The sequence below is a fragment of the Scomber scombrus genome, chromosome 5 (genome assembly GCF_963691925.1).
Source record: "Scomber scombrus chromosome 5, fScoSco1.1, whole genome shotgun sequence".
NCBI lineage: Eukaryota > Metazoa > Chordata > Actinopteri > Scombriformes > Scombridae > Scomber > Scomber scombrus.
In genome coordinates, this window is record NC_084974.1 from 8,888,214 (window position 1) to 8,906,729 (window position 18,516).

Genomic DNA, 18,516 nt, shown 5'->3' on the forward strand with positions numbered 1-18,516 from the left:
TTCCGTAGTTGAACAACTGTGTAAAGTTAACTGAAATCAGCGGAACTACGGAAATGCGAGTTTGTGCTCAAAGTAAAGTTATTAACATCACTTGTTTAACTCAAAAGAAAAAAACAACAAATAGTGGATTACACAGAACTATAGACTGTTATGTAAACTACTCATTATATGTAGAGAAGTATGAAAGAATATATTAATATAGTGTATGAAGTTGTGACACAATGGCATTATTTTGAAAATCGGAAAGGAAGCGTTATTTTTTTAATAATATAGTTCCCTTGTCTGCACTTTATCAAACTTTTTATGGCGAATAACTGGTGAGAGGATACTCTGTAGTACATTTATCGCGTGGCAGTTGAAAGATTTAGTCTTTAGTGTAACGTTATGATAAAGAATAACTAGCTAATGTTAGCTTAAGTTACCTCCAAGAAGAAAACGGACTGTGGACGCTGGGAGACGGTTACCTTTTTAACCGACATTTGCTCCTCTGTTATGGAAAGAAAAACAGTGTTTCGGTTTCATCAACGGTGAGTTTATTTGTCAGTGGGAAGTCATGCCAACTAGCTAAATGTTGTTCGTTTCACATCTCGAACTATGCCGAGCCAAACGACGTCCCCTCCTCCGCTGACAGTGACGCTGCTGGCCGCGCTGTGGGTCAGTCTGGGTCGGTGCGGAGGGTCAGAGTCTCCGTGGCCGGGCTGTGACAATGGAAAGGTAAGCCAAGATAAACTGTGTGCATGTGTGCTTCACATCTTGTACTTTATGAATATAAGTTTATGTGTGTGTGTGTGTGTGTGTGTGTGTGTGTGTGTGTGTGTGTGTGTGTGTGTGTGTGTGTGTGTGTGTGTGTGTGTCAGCTCTTATTGGACAGGGACCTGCCTACGGATTCTGTTTACTGGAACTGTCCAGTGTCTCCTTGGCCAGAGTCTACTCAGGTATCCATGGATACAGCTGCAGACTTCTTCTTCATTATCATCATCATTGTTACACTTTTACTCTTTACCCTTAGAGAATAGAGACTCACTCCTTTATATAGGTGAGGTGGGCTACAATACACTGGGAGCCAGGAAGTTTAAACAATAATGGGAAGGTCAGCATGTTGTGGTAAACCCGGGGCATCTGGCTCTGCCTGGTAGTGTAAATCAGCTCCTACAAGCAACTTGTTGCAACTCCTTCTAATCCTCTCACAGAGTGACACCCATTGGTCACGATTATATGTGTTTTTAAGGTTGCCCTCAGTTGTTTAACCAGTGTTCTCTGTCTGCTTTTATCTACAGAGGCTTCCCAGTATTGACACACTGTATGATCCAGAGGTAAGTAAACACTTAACTTAGCACTCTATGATAGCAGCTGCTGTCTCTATCCGATTCTCCCCAACCTTTGACCCCCCCAGAACAGTAACATGACATGCCCACAAATCAGAACACAGCGTGATTACACTCAGTGACAAACCCTAATTCAAAGTTCACAAATTTGAAGCTAATGCAGATAAATTAACTAAATGCCTTTTACTTTGCTTCACAAAAAGTACTTGCTGAAATAATGACATGTGTCAATTGCAGGCTCAGTGTGAGTTATGTAATTGTTGAACAATGACTGTAAACCCTGAACAGCTGCTAAATTGGTATCTGTCTTGGGTTTAAAACAAATCCAGATAAATGGTGATTTCTTTTCACTACAGCCAGCCAGGTGGATCTGCATGGATAAACCCATCTCCTACAGCCACACCATTCCCAGCAGGTAAGAATAGATTGTGTGAATAGACTTATGATACAGTAGTGCCTCAGGAGGTAGGAATCTTTCCATGAACAGTCACCCTCAAGTGTAGTTATTTTGCATATGCACACATTTGTGAACACATCTTTATTTACAAATACTGTGCTCTGTGTCATGTTGTGTATCTGTGTTTGTATCTGTGTGTTGTAGTGGAGCGTACAGACCAGTAAGGGCGGAGAGTGGAGAGTACTTGTATTGTCCTCCTCAACGGTGGCTTAATAACTTACATGTAAGTCATAACATCAAAAACCTGTTGGTGCTGCTTGTGCCTCTATCTACTCACTCACCTCACATACAATCACCATATCTGCTTACTACAGTTAGTCAAGAGACATTTATGTTCATGGTGTCAGTAAAAACAATAGGGTCACATTTTTATAAACCTGTTGTTCTAGTGTTAAGTAGGAGTAGACAGTATCCACACACCTGCATGCACAGTCAGCATTCAGACAGTTTGACATATACAATATGGTTGTTGCTGTAAAAAGGAACAGCGTTAAGTCTAAGTTCCTTTATCATAATGTACATTAATTTCATCTTAAATGATTCATTGTGGTTCATTTACACCACATGAAAAGGCATCCTACTATCTCCTTTAACTCATGTAGAAACTGCAACTTTATAACATTCAAAGAGACACAAGACACAGTACAGAGTTAAATTCCCTTATGTTTTCTTAAAATAACCAGTTATTCTGAGTCTGTACTCTGACCGCTTTTGAACAATCCCTCCTACATTATCTCCTAGTACAGGGAAATGTTTTACCCAGAAATGCATCAGACTGCATCAAAATTAACAACAATATAGGCAAATCTGCCAGAACTCACATTCTCCCTGCTCACACTTTTGGCTGCAGGGCTGCCACTGAATATGGATTTTTTTTTTTTTAACATCAAGGATTGAACAAACAGTAATGGTATGTCAGGGATGTTTAGGAATGGGCCAATGTACACCATGATGCCAGAATAAAGTATATATCACAGCTGTTATAACACATTAGTTGGTGTTCGTCAGCTGTTTTTCTCCACAGAAGAAACCAGAAGTTTTCCCTTCAGGAATCTTTGTCAGCTGAAAAACATTATAAACAGACAAAGCAGGAATATAATATTCATATAATGGAGGCTTTTAGTTGTGGCTACTGAATAAATGTCATAAATTTTCACCAAATTGGTGGAAACCCTGTGGTAATGTTTTTATTTTGTTTAGAGGTTTTGGTTTTTTTTCTTTTGAACAGAAAATGGGCATAATTATTGTCACATGTGTGCTTGTGTTTTGTGTATTTTCCAGCATGGAGCTACTGTTTTGCTCCACCATCCCTGCACTCCTCTCCATGAGCGACTCCTCCTGTGTGCACTGGCCCACTCCTGTCTGCCAGAATACATCATTACATCACATCCACAGCTCAATAAACATATGGTAGGACAAACACATCTCTGTTTTGTAACCCGTCAATGTGCGCAAGGGACAGTTAACCTTTAAAGGCTGTATTTACAGTTCACTTGTTGAAATATTTGATTACATGTTTAATACTTTAGCAGTGCAAAACAACTCAAGGTGCAACATAATCCCATTCATGCACAATTAACCCTTTTTAGGTATTGACTAAGCTAAAGCAAGATTATCAGGTATCTGATAATACACATCTGGTGCTTTAACAGCCTTTATGTAGGTGTGATAGATAGTTTAATCTGTTATATTTTCTTGCCAAAATGGTTTGGTCTACATACACTATGTCCTTTGAATATGTGCTTTCATATTGAAAGAAACCTCCTCATGAAATGTATCAGAAAATATGAACATAAATCCTCACAAGCTGCTTGAATACCTGGTTCTATATTGCTGTAGTTTAGTTTTTATGTGTTTGGATCAAGTTGTATGTATGATCCCAGTATGACCCAGTATGCTTCCTCTCTTTATTTTTGGACGATCGTGTTCATCTTTGTTGTTATAGGACCTTTGAGGGCAATTCTAGTGTGTTAGTGAGTTTCAGGCTGTTTGCTCTATTTTCAGCCAATAGCCTTGGTGTCTTGGGGTCGCACTTTGGAGCTGTCCACTGTCGCCTCTGCAGACGTCTGTGATTGGCTTGAGACCACAGCGACCGCAAGAAACACATTGAGCGGTGTGAGCCAGAGTTTGAAGTACAACCTGCTGCTGACGCATCGACAGCAAGGCATGGATCCAGAAGTACAAGCAACAAAAATGAAGGTTTGAGATTTGATTGATCAACTGTGCTGATTTTTCAGAAATGTTACTGGCGCTATAATTAAAACGGAAGAGAAGAGTTATTTCAGTAGTAGCCCTGTTGTTGTTTCTAAGTGCCTGTTTTTCTAAATCTGCAGGAGTCTCAGAGGCAGTGCTGTGAGCGTGCCATCTTTTCTCTGATGAATGGAGCTACGGACGAAGAACTGGATTCCAGCATGAAGGAGAAGAACATGAAACAAGTGAAAAAGGAATTCAAAAGGAGGCAGAGAAGAGCCCCCATCAGACTAAATTTGAATAATGTTGCAAACAACACAACACAGGTCTCCAGTTTTGTGACCAATCTGACCAACATAACCATCATCAACAGGACGGGGAACACTCAGAACTACAACCGCACACGCAGACCATCAGCAGATTCTCCTTCAGGGAACACGACTCTCTCAGATCCTCCCAGTCCAAGTGAAGCTGCTGCTCAGTCTAAGATCCAAAATCAAAATCTGAGCCTTACATCCCGGCCCACGACTCCTTTAGGGTCTAATATACCAGAGGCTACACTTAAATCTAACCCTGCAGGAGTCAGAGGCTTTGAGTCTCAGAAACACAGGGTAACACCGCAGTCAGCCCCACAGCGCAGTCCTGCACACGCTGACCTCAAATACCCAAACCCCTCAGCTGGGAGGAATGAACAAAACCGTACTGCCAGGCCTGAAGCCCGGACCCTCAGTTCTAAAGATAAAGGTACTAACTCCACCAAACAGAAAGACAAAGATTCTGCTAAACTCAGCATGAAAGAGAAACACTCTGATGGGAAGATGACAGATAATGAAATAATAGATGTAAAGGAGAGAGAGGTGGAACATAAGCACACGCACAGCGGTACACACACTCACCACGTTAATGAAAAGACTGGCTCTAAAACCCAATCAGAGCCCCCACCCCAAAAACACCCAAACCCACAGCCAGTCGGTTACCTGCCTAACACCCAGGGCTGTGACGGCTGCAAAGCAGGCGAACCCTGTGAATGCACCAAGGGCTCAGTGGACCAGGGCCGAGCCGCCGTTATGAGTAAGGGGTTGCCGAGGACCCCGAGGACAGACGAGGCGGTTTGGGCAGCAGCGGCACTGGGCTTCCTGCTGGTTCTCCTGACACTGTCGGTTCTTCACACACGCCTGTATCGCCACTGGAGGACCACGCCCAGTCTGTACTGGCGTGACCCACGAGAGGACTACGACAGTGTGGCAGGTAGGTGGAACACATCGAGATCAGTCACACATACACACGGCAGCCCACTCTGCTAAAGTTACTGACACTGACTTCTGACCTTTCTATACAATGAGCACACAGATTAAGAGTAAAAGTCTTTTTACAGGGGTTATTTTAATATCAGGTGTGTGGATCACTTGTTTCTTGGCCTGTTCCCAAACTTTCCACCTAATCTCAATGAAGTTTGATTAATGTTTTGTGTGCATGTGTGTCATTCAGATATCATCCGCAGGAGGCTGCGAATCGCAAACAGGAGGCGCAAAAGGGGCAGAAGACAGGAGTGTGTTCTCTTGCCCAGCTCCTCCAGCTCAGATGAACATCCGTAGAAAAATTAAGGAGACACCCCCAACAGTGTTAGGAATGAGCCAAAAATGTGGAGAAGGTGAAGAGTGGACCACAATAGGAGGAGGATGTACTGCATATATTGGACTTGGACATGTTTTATCTGTACTTGTCAGTGAGCTGTTTATCTGACATTGTTGGACTGACTGGACATTTTTTATGAAACGCACTGAGGTGTTGCTAGATATCCTAATTGCTGAAGCTGAAATACCACAAAGCAGCTAATGGGTCAGTTAGATCCTGTGTCCACACTGATTGGACAGATGACCTCTCTGATTGCTTGCATTTGGATTGTTTTCAAGTGTGGCTATCATTGTATCTATTACAAAAGAAAATGAATGGAGTGCTGGAGTCAAGAACAACACGGGAAAATTATTTCAAATGACATTGAAATGCATACTGTCAGAGGTTTTACATTAACAAGTCTGAAATCACAGAGTCCAAATCATTGCAATCAAAGGATAATTACAAAATAACTCCTATACAGGAGTCAGTGTGTAGGGCCTCATACTGAGCACTCCATGTATTATCATCAGTATCAATAATCTGCAGTGCTGACCTTGTCACTTTTTCTACCAAACAGTTTTTAAAATTGTGTTGAATTTCATCTGTATTTTATTTTGTATGCAGTTTTATATTAACATTGTTTTTACCTGTGAAGGTTAAGTATGTGGATATGTCAGTTGCTGTTTTAAGCAACACTGCGTGTGGTACGAACATGAGTTTCTGTCTCCTTTTTTTTGAAAATGAAAGATTTCTAGAGAAGAATTTACAAAAACATTAAATTACTTGACCGAAGTGTGAAGTGTCTGGACTGTTGTGTGTACATGTGTATGTGTAGCTTAGTGAAAGTTCAGACAGCAAGCCCATCTTTTTTGCATGCTCACGTCTATAGTGTTATTTCTCATCCTTCTCACTGCTCATACTGATCTCTCTCAAAGCTCATCATTTCCTTGCTGTCATTTCTGGGGCATTGGTTAAGATGTCAGCTGTTAGCATCACCTGGTCACATCTACCAATAGCTCGGTGACACACCTTCTTCATCAGCCTATCATAGTGCAGCTGTCTTTTTACATGTTTTCTCCCTATCTGCTTAGTGCTTTCTTGATGCTGTTTTGCATGACCCATCACCACCCAGTCTTAAGATTCATCAGTGCATCACTCCATCAACTTCATCAGCCCGATCAGTCTCAGCAGAAGTCAGATTGAAGTCAATTGTTACCTCAACCTAACCGGTCAATATCTAATCATCAATATCATATGTATGTTTTACTTCATTCTCTGTTCTCTCCTGATAAGTGTACACACATAGATTTTATAGATCAACATTTCCTCAACACAAAAACATGAAAGTATCCTCGATAACTCAACAAAACTACTGGTCATATTTTGACCCTTCACATCATTTTTGAGTGGCTCAAGTTTGGTCACATGATCAATGTTTTTTACCGTTTCCTGGCAACAAGGGGTGGTTCAAATTACCCCAGTCTCCCCTAAGTGATCAAATCATGACACCTAAGAGCAAACAGAGACCCTTTCAGAGAACATGCAAAGATCTGTAAACAGCACATAGCATCTCAGGAGTTCTCTCAGGAGACATAAATTATCTCAGGAGACAGGCATAATGTATCTCAGGAGAAATAAGTTCGCTCAGGAGAAATAACTTCTGCCAGGACTCAGGAGACATTACTTCTCACAGGAGAAATAAGTTCTCTCAGGAGATAGACATAACTTCTCTCAGGAGAAATAAGTTCTCTCAGGAGAAATAAGTTCACCCAGGAGACATTACTTCTTTCAGGAGAAATAAATTTGCTCAGGAGACTGACATAACTTCTCTCAGTAGAAATAAGTTCGCCCAGGAGAAATAACTTCTCTCAGGAGAAATAAATTCTCTCAGGAGAAATGCGTTCACTCAGGAGACATAACTTCTCACAGGAGCAATAAGTTCTCTCAGGAGACAGACATAACTTCTCTCAGAAGAAATAAGTTCTCTCAGGAGACATAAGTTCTCTCAGGAGACAAATATAACTTCTCACAGAAGAAATAAGTTCTCTCAGGACTCAGCCATTGTCAGGGACAGGAAGGACAATGCATGTAAGTCTAGAAAATTGAGACAAAATGTGTATTGTAGAAATGTTATGGGATTTGTCATACATTTGTGTTCTTTTAGAAATGTCAGAATATTAACCTAGTCTCCTTCTTCTCTTTCAGCCTTCTGTATGACCAGTACTACAAAGACCACTATGCTGACAGTCACTGTGTGACAGTTCTAGTGGTTCATTTCCCCCCAGAACAGCTTAAAACTCATCATCTTCAGCCTTTCTCAGAGGTTTCAGTAGCATTCTCAATTATGATTGGTAACAGTGTTGCCATTTAGTTACTATACAAATACAAAGTTTTAAAGTGTATGTTTTGTTGCTGTGTATTTCACCATAGAGATGTTCAGAATCCCTAAAATCCACTGATGCTCTGCCAGCCCCAGTAAACAGCATTACAGCTGTTTGTTAATAAGATATCTGGCTTAATTAATCACATCTGACAGATGTTTGACCATACTTAACTCTATAGAGCTCAAAAGTTTACAAAAAGTTTGAATGCGAATAATAAAAGTTTGAAAAAAGATGAATAAAGTAGCTAATGTAGGCTATTACAAAAATGAAGAAGCAACATTTTTATATTGATATGGTAAGGGCAAGGTAAAGCATAATAGTAATCGAATCCAGAGGCACATATATTCAGTCAGCAGTGATCATCCACACAGTAAGAAAAGAAAATAGACAGACTCGGGACAATTAACTTGTTTTATTATTTTATTACAAATGTACAGCTTATGAGTTTCCATTACGATTGACCTTTTCTTTTTAAGTCATTGTTTTCTCTACTTTATACAGTTTTTAACATCTTGTTAAAAGATAACTCTCCCGTCACCCATCTCCCAAAGTGTAGAACTGTGAAGAAAACACAGGGACAGCAACAGTACAGGCCACAGTGCACTGCCAGTGGCTGAGTATCACAAGTGTGTTTGTATAATTCACTGGCTGAACTTTCTTCTTTTCTTTTTTTTTTTAATGTTTGTACTTGTTGTGGGAAGGCTTGGTTCCAACTGGTGAAAGTGTGTTTCTTTTGGAAAGTTGTGTGCTGAATTCTGAACATGATGTCGATGAAGATAAAAAGTGTGCGTCAGGCATGAGCTGACAGAAGCGTTTTTAACATTCACACTAGAGGCACCCTACGTAGTGTCGGCTAAATCGGGGGGAGAAGAAGTGGGCCGTGTGCGTTTTGAGACCCTCCTCCCGCCCATTCTGAGATGACTGTAGTGCTAAAGCTGAAGTGCGCTTCAGACCTTTCCTGTTGCACCATCCCACATCGAAACCCCCCCCCCTCCTCCCAGCATCTTGCACCTGATGTACACCCAACTACAAGACCTTTGAGAGAGCGCGGTGCATTAAGTAGATCCAACTTTGCCCAGCTGGTGTTTGAAAATAGTGCAACTAATACCACGCTGTTTAGTATAATCCGCTAGATCAAACCTTTGTTCTCGCTCTTTGCTCCCTGTGGATTCTAGTAGGATCATTAATATGTACAATATGACATTATAGGAGGGAAATACCACAGCGGAACCATACTCACAATACTTAAAATACCTACAGGTGCATCAGGTGTCAAGACTTGAGGGGGGGGGGGGGGGGCCTCCTGTAGATTTGGTGAACAGCTCCCGCAGGCTGAAGCCCACTTTGGCCGACAAATATACATAAATATCTCACAAACATAACCCTAACATATAGCTTAATATAAAATATAGCATGAAAATATATGTTCATATATATGGCTCTAGTCTAAAACTTGGGCAATCTTGATTGAAGGGACAAGCTTGGTTTTTTTTTGTACTGGCCCCCGTGTTTGTATGCATGTGCGTGTGTGTGGAAGTATTTGTGTTGTTTCAGCAGTCAGTACAACATCACTGTAACTCAGCCAGTCAAACAGGAGATGGAGATGATGATGATGATGATGATGATGATGATGATGTGCAAAGGCATTCGATATCAAACAATGATACATTTCAAGAGTCTTCTGGACTAATTTTGACAGGGAACAGAGCGAACAGTCCGACCTCCCCTTCAGAGACTGAGGAGCAATGACACAGACCCCAGGTGATGATCGGAGGGGGGGAGGACAAAAAAAAAAGAAACTAAACATGTGTAAAGTGGACAGACAGAGAAGTGCTACAGCATTAGTCTCTCAAAGTGCTTGCGGCTTATTAAGATCTAATTGCTTCTTGCTAAAAAAAAAAAAGGCAGCAATATTAGAGAGAGAAAAAGAAAAAGAAAACCTCGAGATGTGACTGCTTTTTAAAGGATGAGGACAACATTTAATGTGCAGAGGCCTTCTGAGCGCAGTGATTATAGAATAGACCCGATGCAAGAACGAGCAACTGTTTTAAAAAGCTGCAAACACATTGAGAAACCAAGCTGGAGAATCATTAGAGGTGAATCTAAAACTAGAAGAAGAGGACGGTCCTTCAGGAAGCCAGGAAGGAGGCTGTTAGATCCCATCTGCATCCTTTGTTACAGATATGACCATGTTTTTGTTCGGCACAGTACGACAAGCTTTATAACCTACTTGAGGCTAAGTGCGCTATCTTTTTGAAAAAAACAAACAAACAAAAAAAACATCTTTGTTCCCAATGCTGTGTCTCATTGGCAGAGTTCAGAGACAGTGAGCTTGTAGTGACGACTTCTACGGCCCAGATCAGCAGGCCGTGACAGAGAATTCATTGAAAGAGAAACAAAACAAAAAAACTGAATGTGAGCTTGATTGTGCTTGCCAGACAGTCTCAAAAATGGAAAAAAATAAAATAAAAAAATATACATGGCAAACTAAATCAAGCGCATATGAGGTGTCTTAATCCATTTCGAATGAACACACTTCCTCAAATGAAATGACACGATGAGCATCTCTCACCCTCTTTAACATTCCAGGTTGCTCCATCTGCTACTTTCCACAGGTCTACTTAAAGCTTAACTGCAACGTACAAGTATTTGTATCAACTGAATGTGACTGAACATGCATGCAAATAACGGCCGCCGTGTAACACAAGCAGCCAGCAGCACACCTGCAGTGTTTATAAGATACTGCTTTCAAGCAAGTCTGGGGGAAGAGGAGGAGGAGGAGGAGGAGGAGGGGGGGGGGATTTTAATCCTCAGACACAAACTGGATCAAATGGCAATTTTGTTACATTGCTTGGCACAGAAAAAAAAGAGGAAGATGGGATTGATTCTGAGATGATTCCACTGGCTCTATTAAAATGAGGCAAATTGGAAGATAAATCGAGCACAAAAAAGACACAGCTGAGGATTTGTGAAAGAACAGTTTGATCCAGGTCCTGTCGTGAAGCACCAAGGGGCTTTTTCGCTTTGACAGAAACTGTAAACTAAAAGCGGATCTTTCCCAACACTGTCTCCCCCTTTTGGCAACTGTTTTAACACCTTGGCCACAGGACATATGACAAAAAACAAACAAAACAGAAACAAAAAAACCCAACTAAATCAACCTCAACTGTCACTCAGGAAAGGAGTGCTTGAGAAATGTTGAGGACCACTTCACAGGTTATTATTTTTAAGTGTATGTGTGCATGTTCGCTTAAATCCAAGTAAGAGGTTGAGCACATATTCTCCCACCTGTCTCCCTATTCCACTAAATGAGAATCATATTTGAGACAATGAAATAAACATACATAAAACAGTTAAATCAAGATGACAGTCAGTAAAAATACCAATACAAAAAAAAACAATAGGCATAATAAACAATAACAATAAATCACAATTATTCCAGTGTAAGTGTTTTGTTTTTGTAAGTCAGTCTTTTTTTTTTTGTCCTCAGAGGTGCAGACCAACCCAATCTGCATATTTAAAAGAAAAAAAACAAAGGAAAGAGGAAAGAAATGAAAACATGCCGGATCATGCTGTGTACCACCAACAACAGGGGGAGGGGGTAGGTTGGAAAATAAAAGGAAAAAAAAAAGCTGCTGCTGCTGCCCCCCCCCCCTGTAAAAGATCACCCAGGAAGAAGTGTCAAAGAGCCTGGGCGGGGGTGTTTCAGTAAGGTGGAGCTAGATGGGTCCCAGGAGGGGTCCTTCTCTGCACCGCAAGCTCATCCTATCTGGACAGGATAGGAGACAGAGGGGTCTCGTGTCTGGTTGGACAGGGAGGGAGAGAGGGGCAAAAGAGTGGGCCAGAGAGAAAAAAAAAAAAAAAAAAAAAAAAAAAAAAGGAGACGAAAAACCATCCTGATTCCCTTGCGCGAGACGGAGGGACAGAGATGGTGTGAGACGATGTCTTCGGCCCTCTCGCGTAACGTACGCCTCCGAACCTTTCTTGGTTTCAAAGTAAACGGGGGAATAGGGGAGGGGACGACGAGTGACGGGGGGGCGGGGGGAATAAATAAAAGCAGTAACATCTCAGGAGTCGCTTCGCTGTACATCACCGCCGTCATGTTCCATGTATGCCTATCACAGTTAAAGCGGTTTATTATACACGTCTGATTCCAACAAGTTTATTTAGGCTGCTGCAGGCTGTGGTTCCCCCACTTTGGATCCTTCCACTTGTCCTTCCCTACTTTCACTTCACACTTCCACTTCTTGTGGAATTTCATCTTTTTCCCCCTCTGTAGTATTTCTACTTAACAATCATTTCTCTTTGCTTTTTATCTGATTCCTTTCCATTCATATTGCAAACTTTTCCTCATCGCGCCCATCTTTCTCTCGGTCACTCCCCCCTCCCTTATCCTCCCATCTGTAGCGTGATCGTATTTTCCCCTCTATCCTCCTCTTCTAATAGCTCCCTCCCGCCCCTCTCAGTACACTTTTGATACTTTCTCTCCGTCTTCCCTCGCCGTTCGTTTGTTGGGTCACTGCTTCTTCTCGCGGGTGGTGATGGTGACCAGTTGCTTGGCGGCCTTGGCGATGTCATAGGCGCACTGGATGACCTGCTGAGTGAGGAGCTGGTAGTCCACCGCCGGAGCCCCGGGCTCCGTAGGCGCCGCCTTGCGACACTCCACCTGCAACCGTGAGGCACTGGAAGCCAAAAGACGGAGGGAGCAGTGGACTGCATCCAACGCGGGGCGCTGCAAAGAAATGATGGTGGAGGATGTCAACAGATGGAGGCAGATAAATAACAGTCAGACAAAGAAAGTGACGTAGGTGAAGCGAGCGTAAAAAGAGACACGGAGAAGGGAGAAATAAAACTATAATCCAGTGAACTTACTTTGGGGAAGAGTGAGGCCATTTCAGTAACGGCAGAGTGGATCTTCTCAGAACATGGAACAAAGCTGAAAGAGGAGGACATCTGTTATTTCACATAGAAGATGGCACAATGACTGAGGCAAGAAGGCTGTTGTTGAATAAACTGCAATTTCCTGATATTCAGGACTGAATGCGTGACTTATTTGACCCAGTCTGTACAACCACACTGTGAGTGCACAACTTTGAAAGACAGCTAGACTATTTCCAAGCAGCATTAACAGCTGCTGCAGTTGTTAATGTTGGTGTATCAATGTAACCAGAGCTTCTTGGGTTTTGGTGCCAGATGTTCCAGAGGATGTGACTTCTCAACATGTTAAGATTGAGTTGCACTTGTCAGCAAGGCTAGAATCAAGTAGGGTTTATTTTAAAGCTGACAAAATGTCGTCAGTGCCACTTTCATGCTTCTGCGATGTGTCTGAGTCTCACCTACCTGTCATGTTTGAACTCCTGAGCCGCCCTGAGCAGCTCCTGGATGTTCTTGGTCACCTGCTCGGTCTTCAATATGACATCTTCTGTGCAGGGCAAGGTGGGGTCAGGCTCCCCCGCGTCGCCTCCTCCATCCTCAGATTCCCCACGACCTTCCTCCTCGCTGCTGCGACCCATACTGAAAAGAGAAACATAAATACACTTTAATTAACACATTGGACCCACGAGGAGAGGTGACATTAACAGAGGGCGTTCTGTCTGCAACTGTGGCATCTCAACACTTCAGGTGTTCAGCATATTAAGAAGGTTGTCTGTCCCTCGATTTCTCATCAGCAGCTGTTAGTGTGGATCCCCTCCCCTCCCCCAAATCCATGTGTGACCCAAATGTTAAGTACAGCGCAGTCTCACGGTGAATTAAACAGTGATGTGATCAAGAAAACAGCAGCAAATAGGCTGAGAGAGATAACCATTTCGAGAGGAAATTGTAAACTTAATTGAATGGAAAAATATGTATAAAACACAGACAGCCCTGTTTAAATCTGTTTAACTGTGTCCCAGAAGCTACACACACACACACACACACACACACACACACACACACACACACACACACACACACACACACACACACACACACACACACACACACACACACACACACACACACACACACACACACACACACACACACACACACACACACACACACACACACCTTAGTGAGAGGTCGTATGTTTGTGTGTTGTCATAGTCGCTGTCAGTGCCGCTGCCGTGCTTGTCTGTTTTAGGCACCTGGGGAAGGAAACACAGCAACAGCAAACAATGAATCTTTTTCCTAAAATGCATTGTGGTTTTATTTCTGAAAAATGTGTTGGATTTTGGGACATTTTCCAAGTCCTTGAAGTACTATACAGTAACACACAGGAGACTAATTCTCAGGAAAAGCGGCCTACATTCAAATAGTGTAACATGTAAGAACTCACCATGTATCTGCCCATCTCTGTAGATCCAGACAGATGATGACCTCCATACGGTGTTGGACCCCCTATGCTACCCTTCCTTACCTGTGAACAAAGAAGGGAAGACAAGGATGGATAGAGGAGAAGAAGTGAGAGGAGAGAAATAGAGATGCATCGGGCGAAGAGATGGAGGAAAGAAAGATCAGTGGAAAGAGATGGATGAAGAAATTGGCAGGTGGAGAAAAACAAAAGAGTGTTGGGAGGAGATGGAGAGAGGAGATGTTTTTATAAACAGCAGAAAAACAAGATGGAAGGTAATGAGAGCAGCGCTACATCGGCTCGGCAGCTCCCCCACTAAACAATCATTACTGTATGTCTCTACAGCTAATGTAACACTGAAAATCAACCAACACTGTTAACAATAAACTTACATCTAAATGACTACACACACGCTGTAGACTACTGCTGATCTCCAAATCACACATAGAGGGAGAGAATCCTACTATTGGAAATGAAATGGCAAAAAAATGCAATGACAGACAGAATGCTTACATCCAAAGGATGCACGGCTGCACTGCAGTGAGCAAGGGGACAGACAGGTGAGGAGACAGACAGACAGAAAGAAAGAAAACAGGTAAATCTTTGTGATGATGCTGAATGCTCTAACTACACCAGGTGACGTCCCACTGTTCGGAGAAACCTTTCCATCCTAGTGAGCTACTAGTTGATCCGGTCTGGAAAAAAGTTTCCCTTTGTGTCTGTGTGGGAGTGTTTTTTCACGTGCACATGTGTGATCACAGCGTCTCCGGACCGATCAGCTGTCCGGTGGCAGGAGAGCTAACTGGGAGGTCAAAAAAAGGGGGGTTGAACATGTAAAATGTCAAAAGGTGCAGAGCAGGCTAAGAGAGAGAGGAGCATCAGTGGCATCACAAGGCAACAGAACAGACAAGACAGTTCCTGTTTTGCATCTTTCTGCTTCGGGTCACACTTGTGCACTTTGTTCTTCACGGTGTTAAAAAGCTCATAATTGTGTCTGATCATTTTTGACAGTGTGGGCTACAATGCCACATCTTTATATGGGATTATGCACAACTGGACCTTTCAAAGAGAAAGATGGGGAACTGAGATGCAGGGAGAGAAAAGAAGGGGGGGAAATAGAGAGATAAGGATTGGACGATCAACGATCAGGGCCACCAAAAGGAAGGTGGGAAGTGGAAAAGGGTGCTGGGGGAGTTTCTAACTTACGCTGTGTGTGTTGAGGGGCTGCAGGCGGGCTGCCAGGGAGTCCAGGACTGGGGGACCATGGGCCGTGGGGCCGGGGGCCGCCCCTGGCTCGTACATTGAGAAGGCCTGGCGGTCCCTCCGATGGGAATGGGAGTGGGGGGCGACCGAGGAGGGCACTGAGAGCCCTGGGGGGTCCGCTCCTGCCCCGAATCCTCCACTGATTCCTCCTCGCATCCCACCCCCTCCGGGCCAGTGGCCTCCTCCTCCTCCCCCTCCTCCTGGCCCCCCTACCCCATGGCCAGCTGACCCCCCAGCCTGCTGGCCCCCCCGCAGCGCGCTATTCTCTGTCTGCATCCGTGTGATCTACAGGAGAGGAGGAAGGGAGCAGGGAGGGATGAGAGGATGGAGGGAAGGATGGAAGGAGGGACATGGGGAGGTTAAAGGGAAGGGGGGGGGGTTGTCAACTGAATGGTCAAAGACAAGCATCCATAATTACAGGTACAGTAGAAGGGTCATACAGGGCTTCACATATTAATTCATATCAGTAATGGGGAGAGAGGGATGTGTGGTAAAGACACTTGAACAGGTTACATGATGAGGCAGGGATTAGGTCTTGGGGGAAGGAGTGGAGGGCTGCATACCTGTATATACCTAGTTTGCTCTCAGGGGTCAATGAGGGGAAATGAGGGCTCACCTGCACTGAGGTGCATGTTAACTAATTTCTAACCCAGGGATGGGCAACTTTGAAGATAAAGGGCGCCAAAATAATATTATCCTCACAACCAGAGGGCCAGATTGTGACCGTGCAATTCCATCACTGGGATAAAGTAGCTCAATTAGCCAATTAGAGCTACTAACTTAATGAAAAAGAAACAATATACACTGGTAATCAAAGTTTAATAAAGTAACATTTCTATTTTTCATACTGAAATGTATTTAGTGATGCTTCTATTCCTTAAATAAGCTGAACACAGGGAAGAAAGTCCACTTTCCAGTGCAATGGGCTCTCAAAAAACATTCAATGACCAAAACTTAACACTGACACTAACTTATATTCATGTTTAGGTGTGCATTTCTACTCTGCCCTCTAATTCCATGACTTTTTTCAAACAAACATGACCCACAGGTAGATCAGTATAAAGTTCTTGATGAATACTTGTGTCCTCTCCTACTGCTGGTGTACAACAACATGAATGTCAGTGTTTCTTTCTTCTTCTTTCTTTCTTTCTTGATGTGCTTCATTATTGAGAAGCTGCTCTCCAAGATGTGAGTGTTCCCGAGAGCGCTGGCTGCTGAGAGTGCGAAATCCCTGAGCAGCGGAGAGCAGGATTTGAGTAGTAGTCTCTAAAATGACTATTCTCATCTCGTATAGCCCCTTTTCTTTAAAGAAAGAAAGGGTCTTACTGTAGTTCGCAGAGTTCAAGCAGCGACTGGGGGGGGGGGGGGGGGGGGGGGCTGTCAGCGGCTTCATAGTGTAAAGATCTTGAAAGTGTTCCTTGAACTGATGCTGCAGCGTTTCTCTGTCTGTTCTCTACTTGAGGAAAGTTTTCTCGCATTCGAGGACGTCTGCATCTCTTCACAGGCGGGAATATGTGCCAAATCTGGGTGGTCGGATGAAAACCCTTCTTTGAACAGAACATTCTCTTGGTCTTGGTCCAGCTTCTCTATTTTCGGTCACTCGTGTCTGTCTGTGTCGCATGTTGTGGCATAAGAGGCTCGGAGAGACCAACATGAGACCATGTGCCTCAAGCTTCTTGACTAAAGACCCTATTGTGTTTCAAGGGAGCGCCCTCTATCAGTGGACAGTATAATTACAATTGTCTGGGAAACCAACAAATGACTCGTGGGCCGCACTGAGTGATTACGGTGGGGCCCTCATGTGGCCTGCAGGCTGCCAGATGCCCACCCCTGATCTTATCTGACATTATTTGTTGTTTGCGGTGTGTGTTTGCCTCTTCACTGCATCTTAAGTCGAGTGACAAAATGAGCACATGAATGATTCATGGGTCACAGGAGCCAACACTGGCAGCCACTAATGAATACAATGTGCTAATGTTGATGACATGACTCACGAGAAACAGAATGAAGCGACGGTGCACAACGGATGAGCGCTATTAAGTAAAAACGACCCAAACTAAAAATGACAGCTAAGATGGGAACCAGTATTTACAACAGCAAATCTACACATTAGAATGACAGCTGCTTTAACTTCTGGATGATACTGAAAAGCTGTTGCCAAATACATCTTCCAGTCACAACTATGTAGGGAAAATAACACCCCTGTCAAGAAAAATGCATTAGCTTGCAAAGATATTAAAATATTCACTTGTCTCTCCATCATTTTGCCCTCCTTCTGTCTGAATCAATTGTTCCTCCTCAGGCAACCTGTCTTTGTCACTTTGCCTTGTATTCTTCAGTCACCACCGTCATATCGTTATCACACACCCTTATTGAATTTTTACATTTTTAGATACAGCTTTTCTAAGAAGGAAATCATGCCAGTCTTTCTTATATCATCTAATCTCTCTTACATGCTCCCTGTAGATCTCCACTATTATTAAAAAAAAAGATAGGAAATAATAAATCAAATCAAACTTCCATTTTCTGCTTTCTCTTCCACTTTGTATTCATTATTCTTCTTGTGGTTGAAATTCTGAACTTATTCGCATATTTCGTGCCCAAACTTTTGCACCTCCCTACCTCCTTCTGGAGCCGCCGCAGCTCCTCGCTGAGGTTGTTGTTGACCTTCATCAGCTGCTGCACCTTGGCTTCTGAGGAGGCCAGGGCTTTCTTCACCTCCAGGTACTCCTGCAGGGTGATGGGCCCATCCGACAAGTCTGACGAGTCCATACTCTGGATCGATTCGAGGACGTAGCAACAGGTGGACGGACAAGTGAAAACACAGACAGGGTGGATAGAGAGGCAGAGACAAAGTGAGGAAACAGACATCATGATACTTGTGAAGCTATTCCAGGGTATAAAACCTATGTGGACCACATACAGTATAATGTAAAACCATGTCTT

The 18,516-nt window shown here is 43.2% G+C and overlaps 2 protein-coding genes across 2 annotated transcripts in view; one reads left to right on the top strand and one right to left on the bottom strand.

Annotated features, from left to right (window-relative positions):
- The first annotated feature begins 303 nt into the window (after positions 1-303).
- Positions 304-6,372, top strand: tp53i13 (tumor protein p53 inducible protein 13). The gene is made up of 9 exons (XM_062419833.1): positions 304-714; positions 858-935; positions 1,278-1,313; positions 1,682-1,740; positions 1,927-2,005; positions 3,064-3,192; positions 3,787-3,981; positions 4,116-5,220; positions 5,461-6,372. Exons 1-9 carry the CDS (start codon positions 595-597, stop codon positions 5,565-5,567), a joined length of 1,908 nt encoding a protein of 635 aa, XP_062275817.1. The 5' UTR covers positions 304-594; the 3' UTR covers positions 5,568-6,372.
- Positions 6,373-8,627: 2,255 nt separating this feature from the next.
- Positions 8,628-18,516, bottom strand: part of git1 (G protein-coupled receptor kinase interacting ArfGAP 1) — a gene marked incomplete in the record, with an annotated part of 21,325 nt that continues 11,436 nt past the window's right edge. The window contains 7 exon segments of the mRNA XM_062419832.1: positions 8,628-12,705; positions 12,846-12,909; positions 13,314-13,487; positions 14,025-14,101; positions 14,293-14,373; positions 15,514-15,855; positions 18,193-18,345. Coding sequence (XP_062275816.1) covers positions 12,490-12,705; positions 12,846-12,909; positions 13,314-13,487; positions 14,025-14,101; positions 14,293-14,373; positions 15,514-15,855; positions 18,193-18,345 — 1,107 coding nt within the window.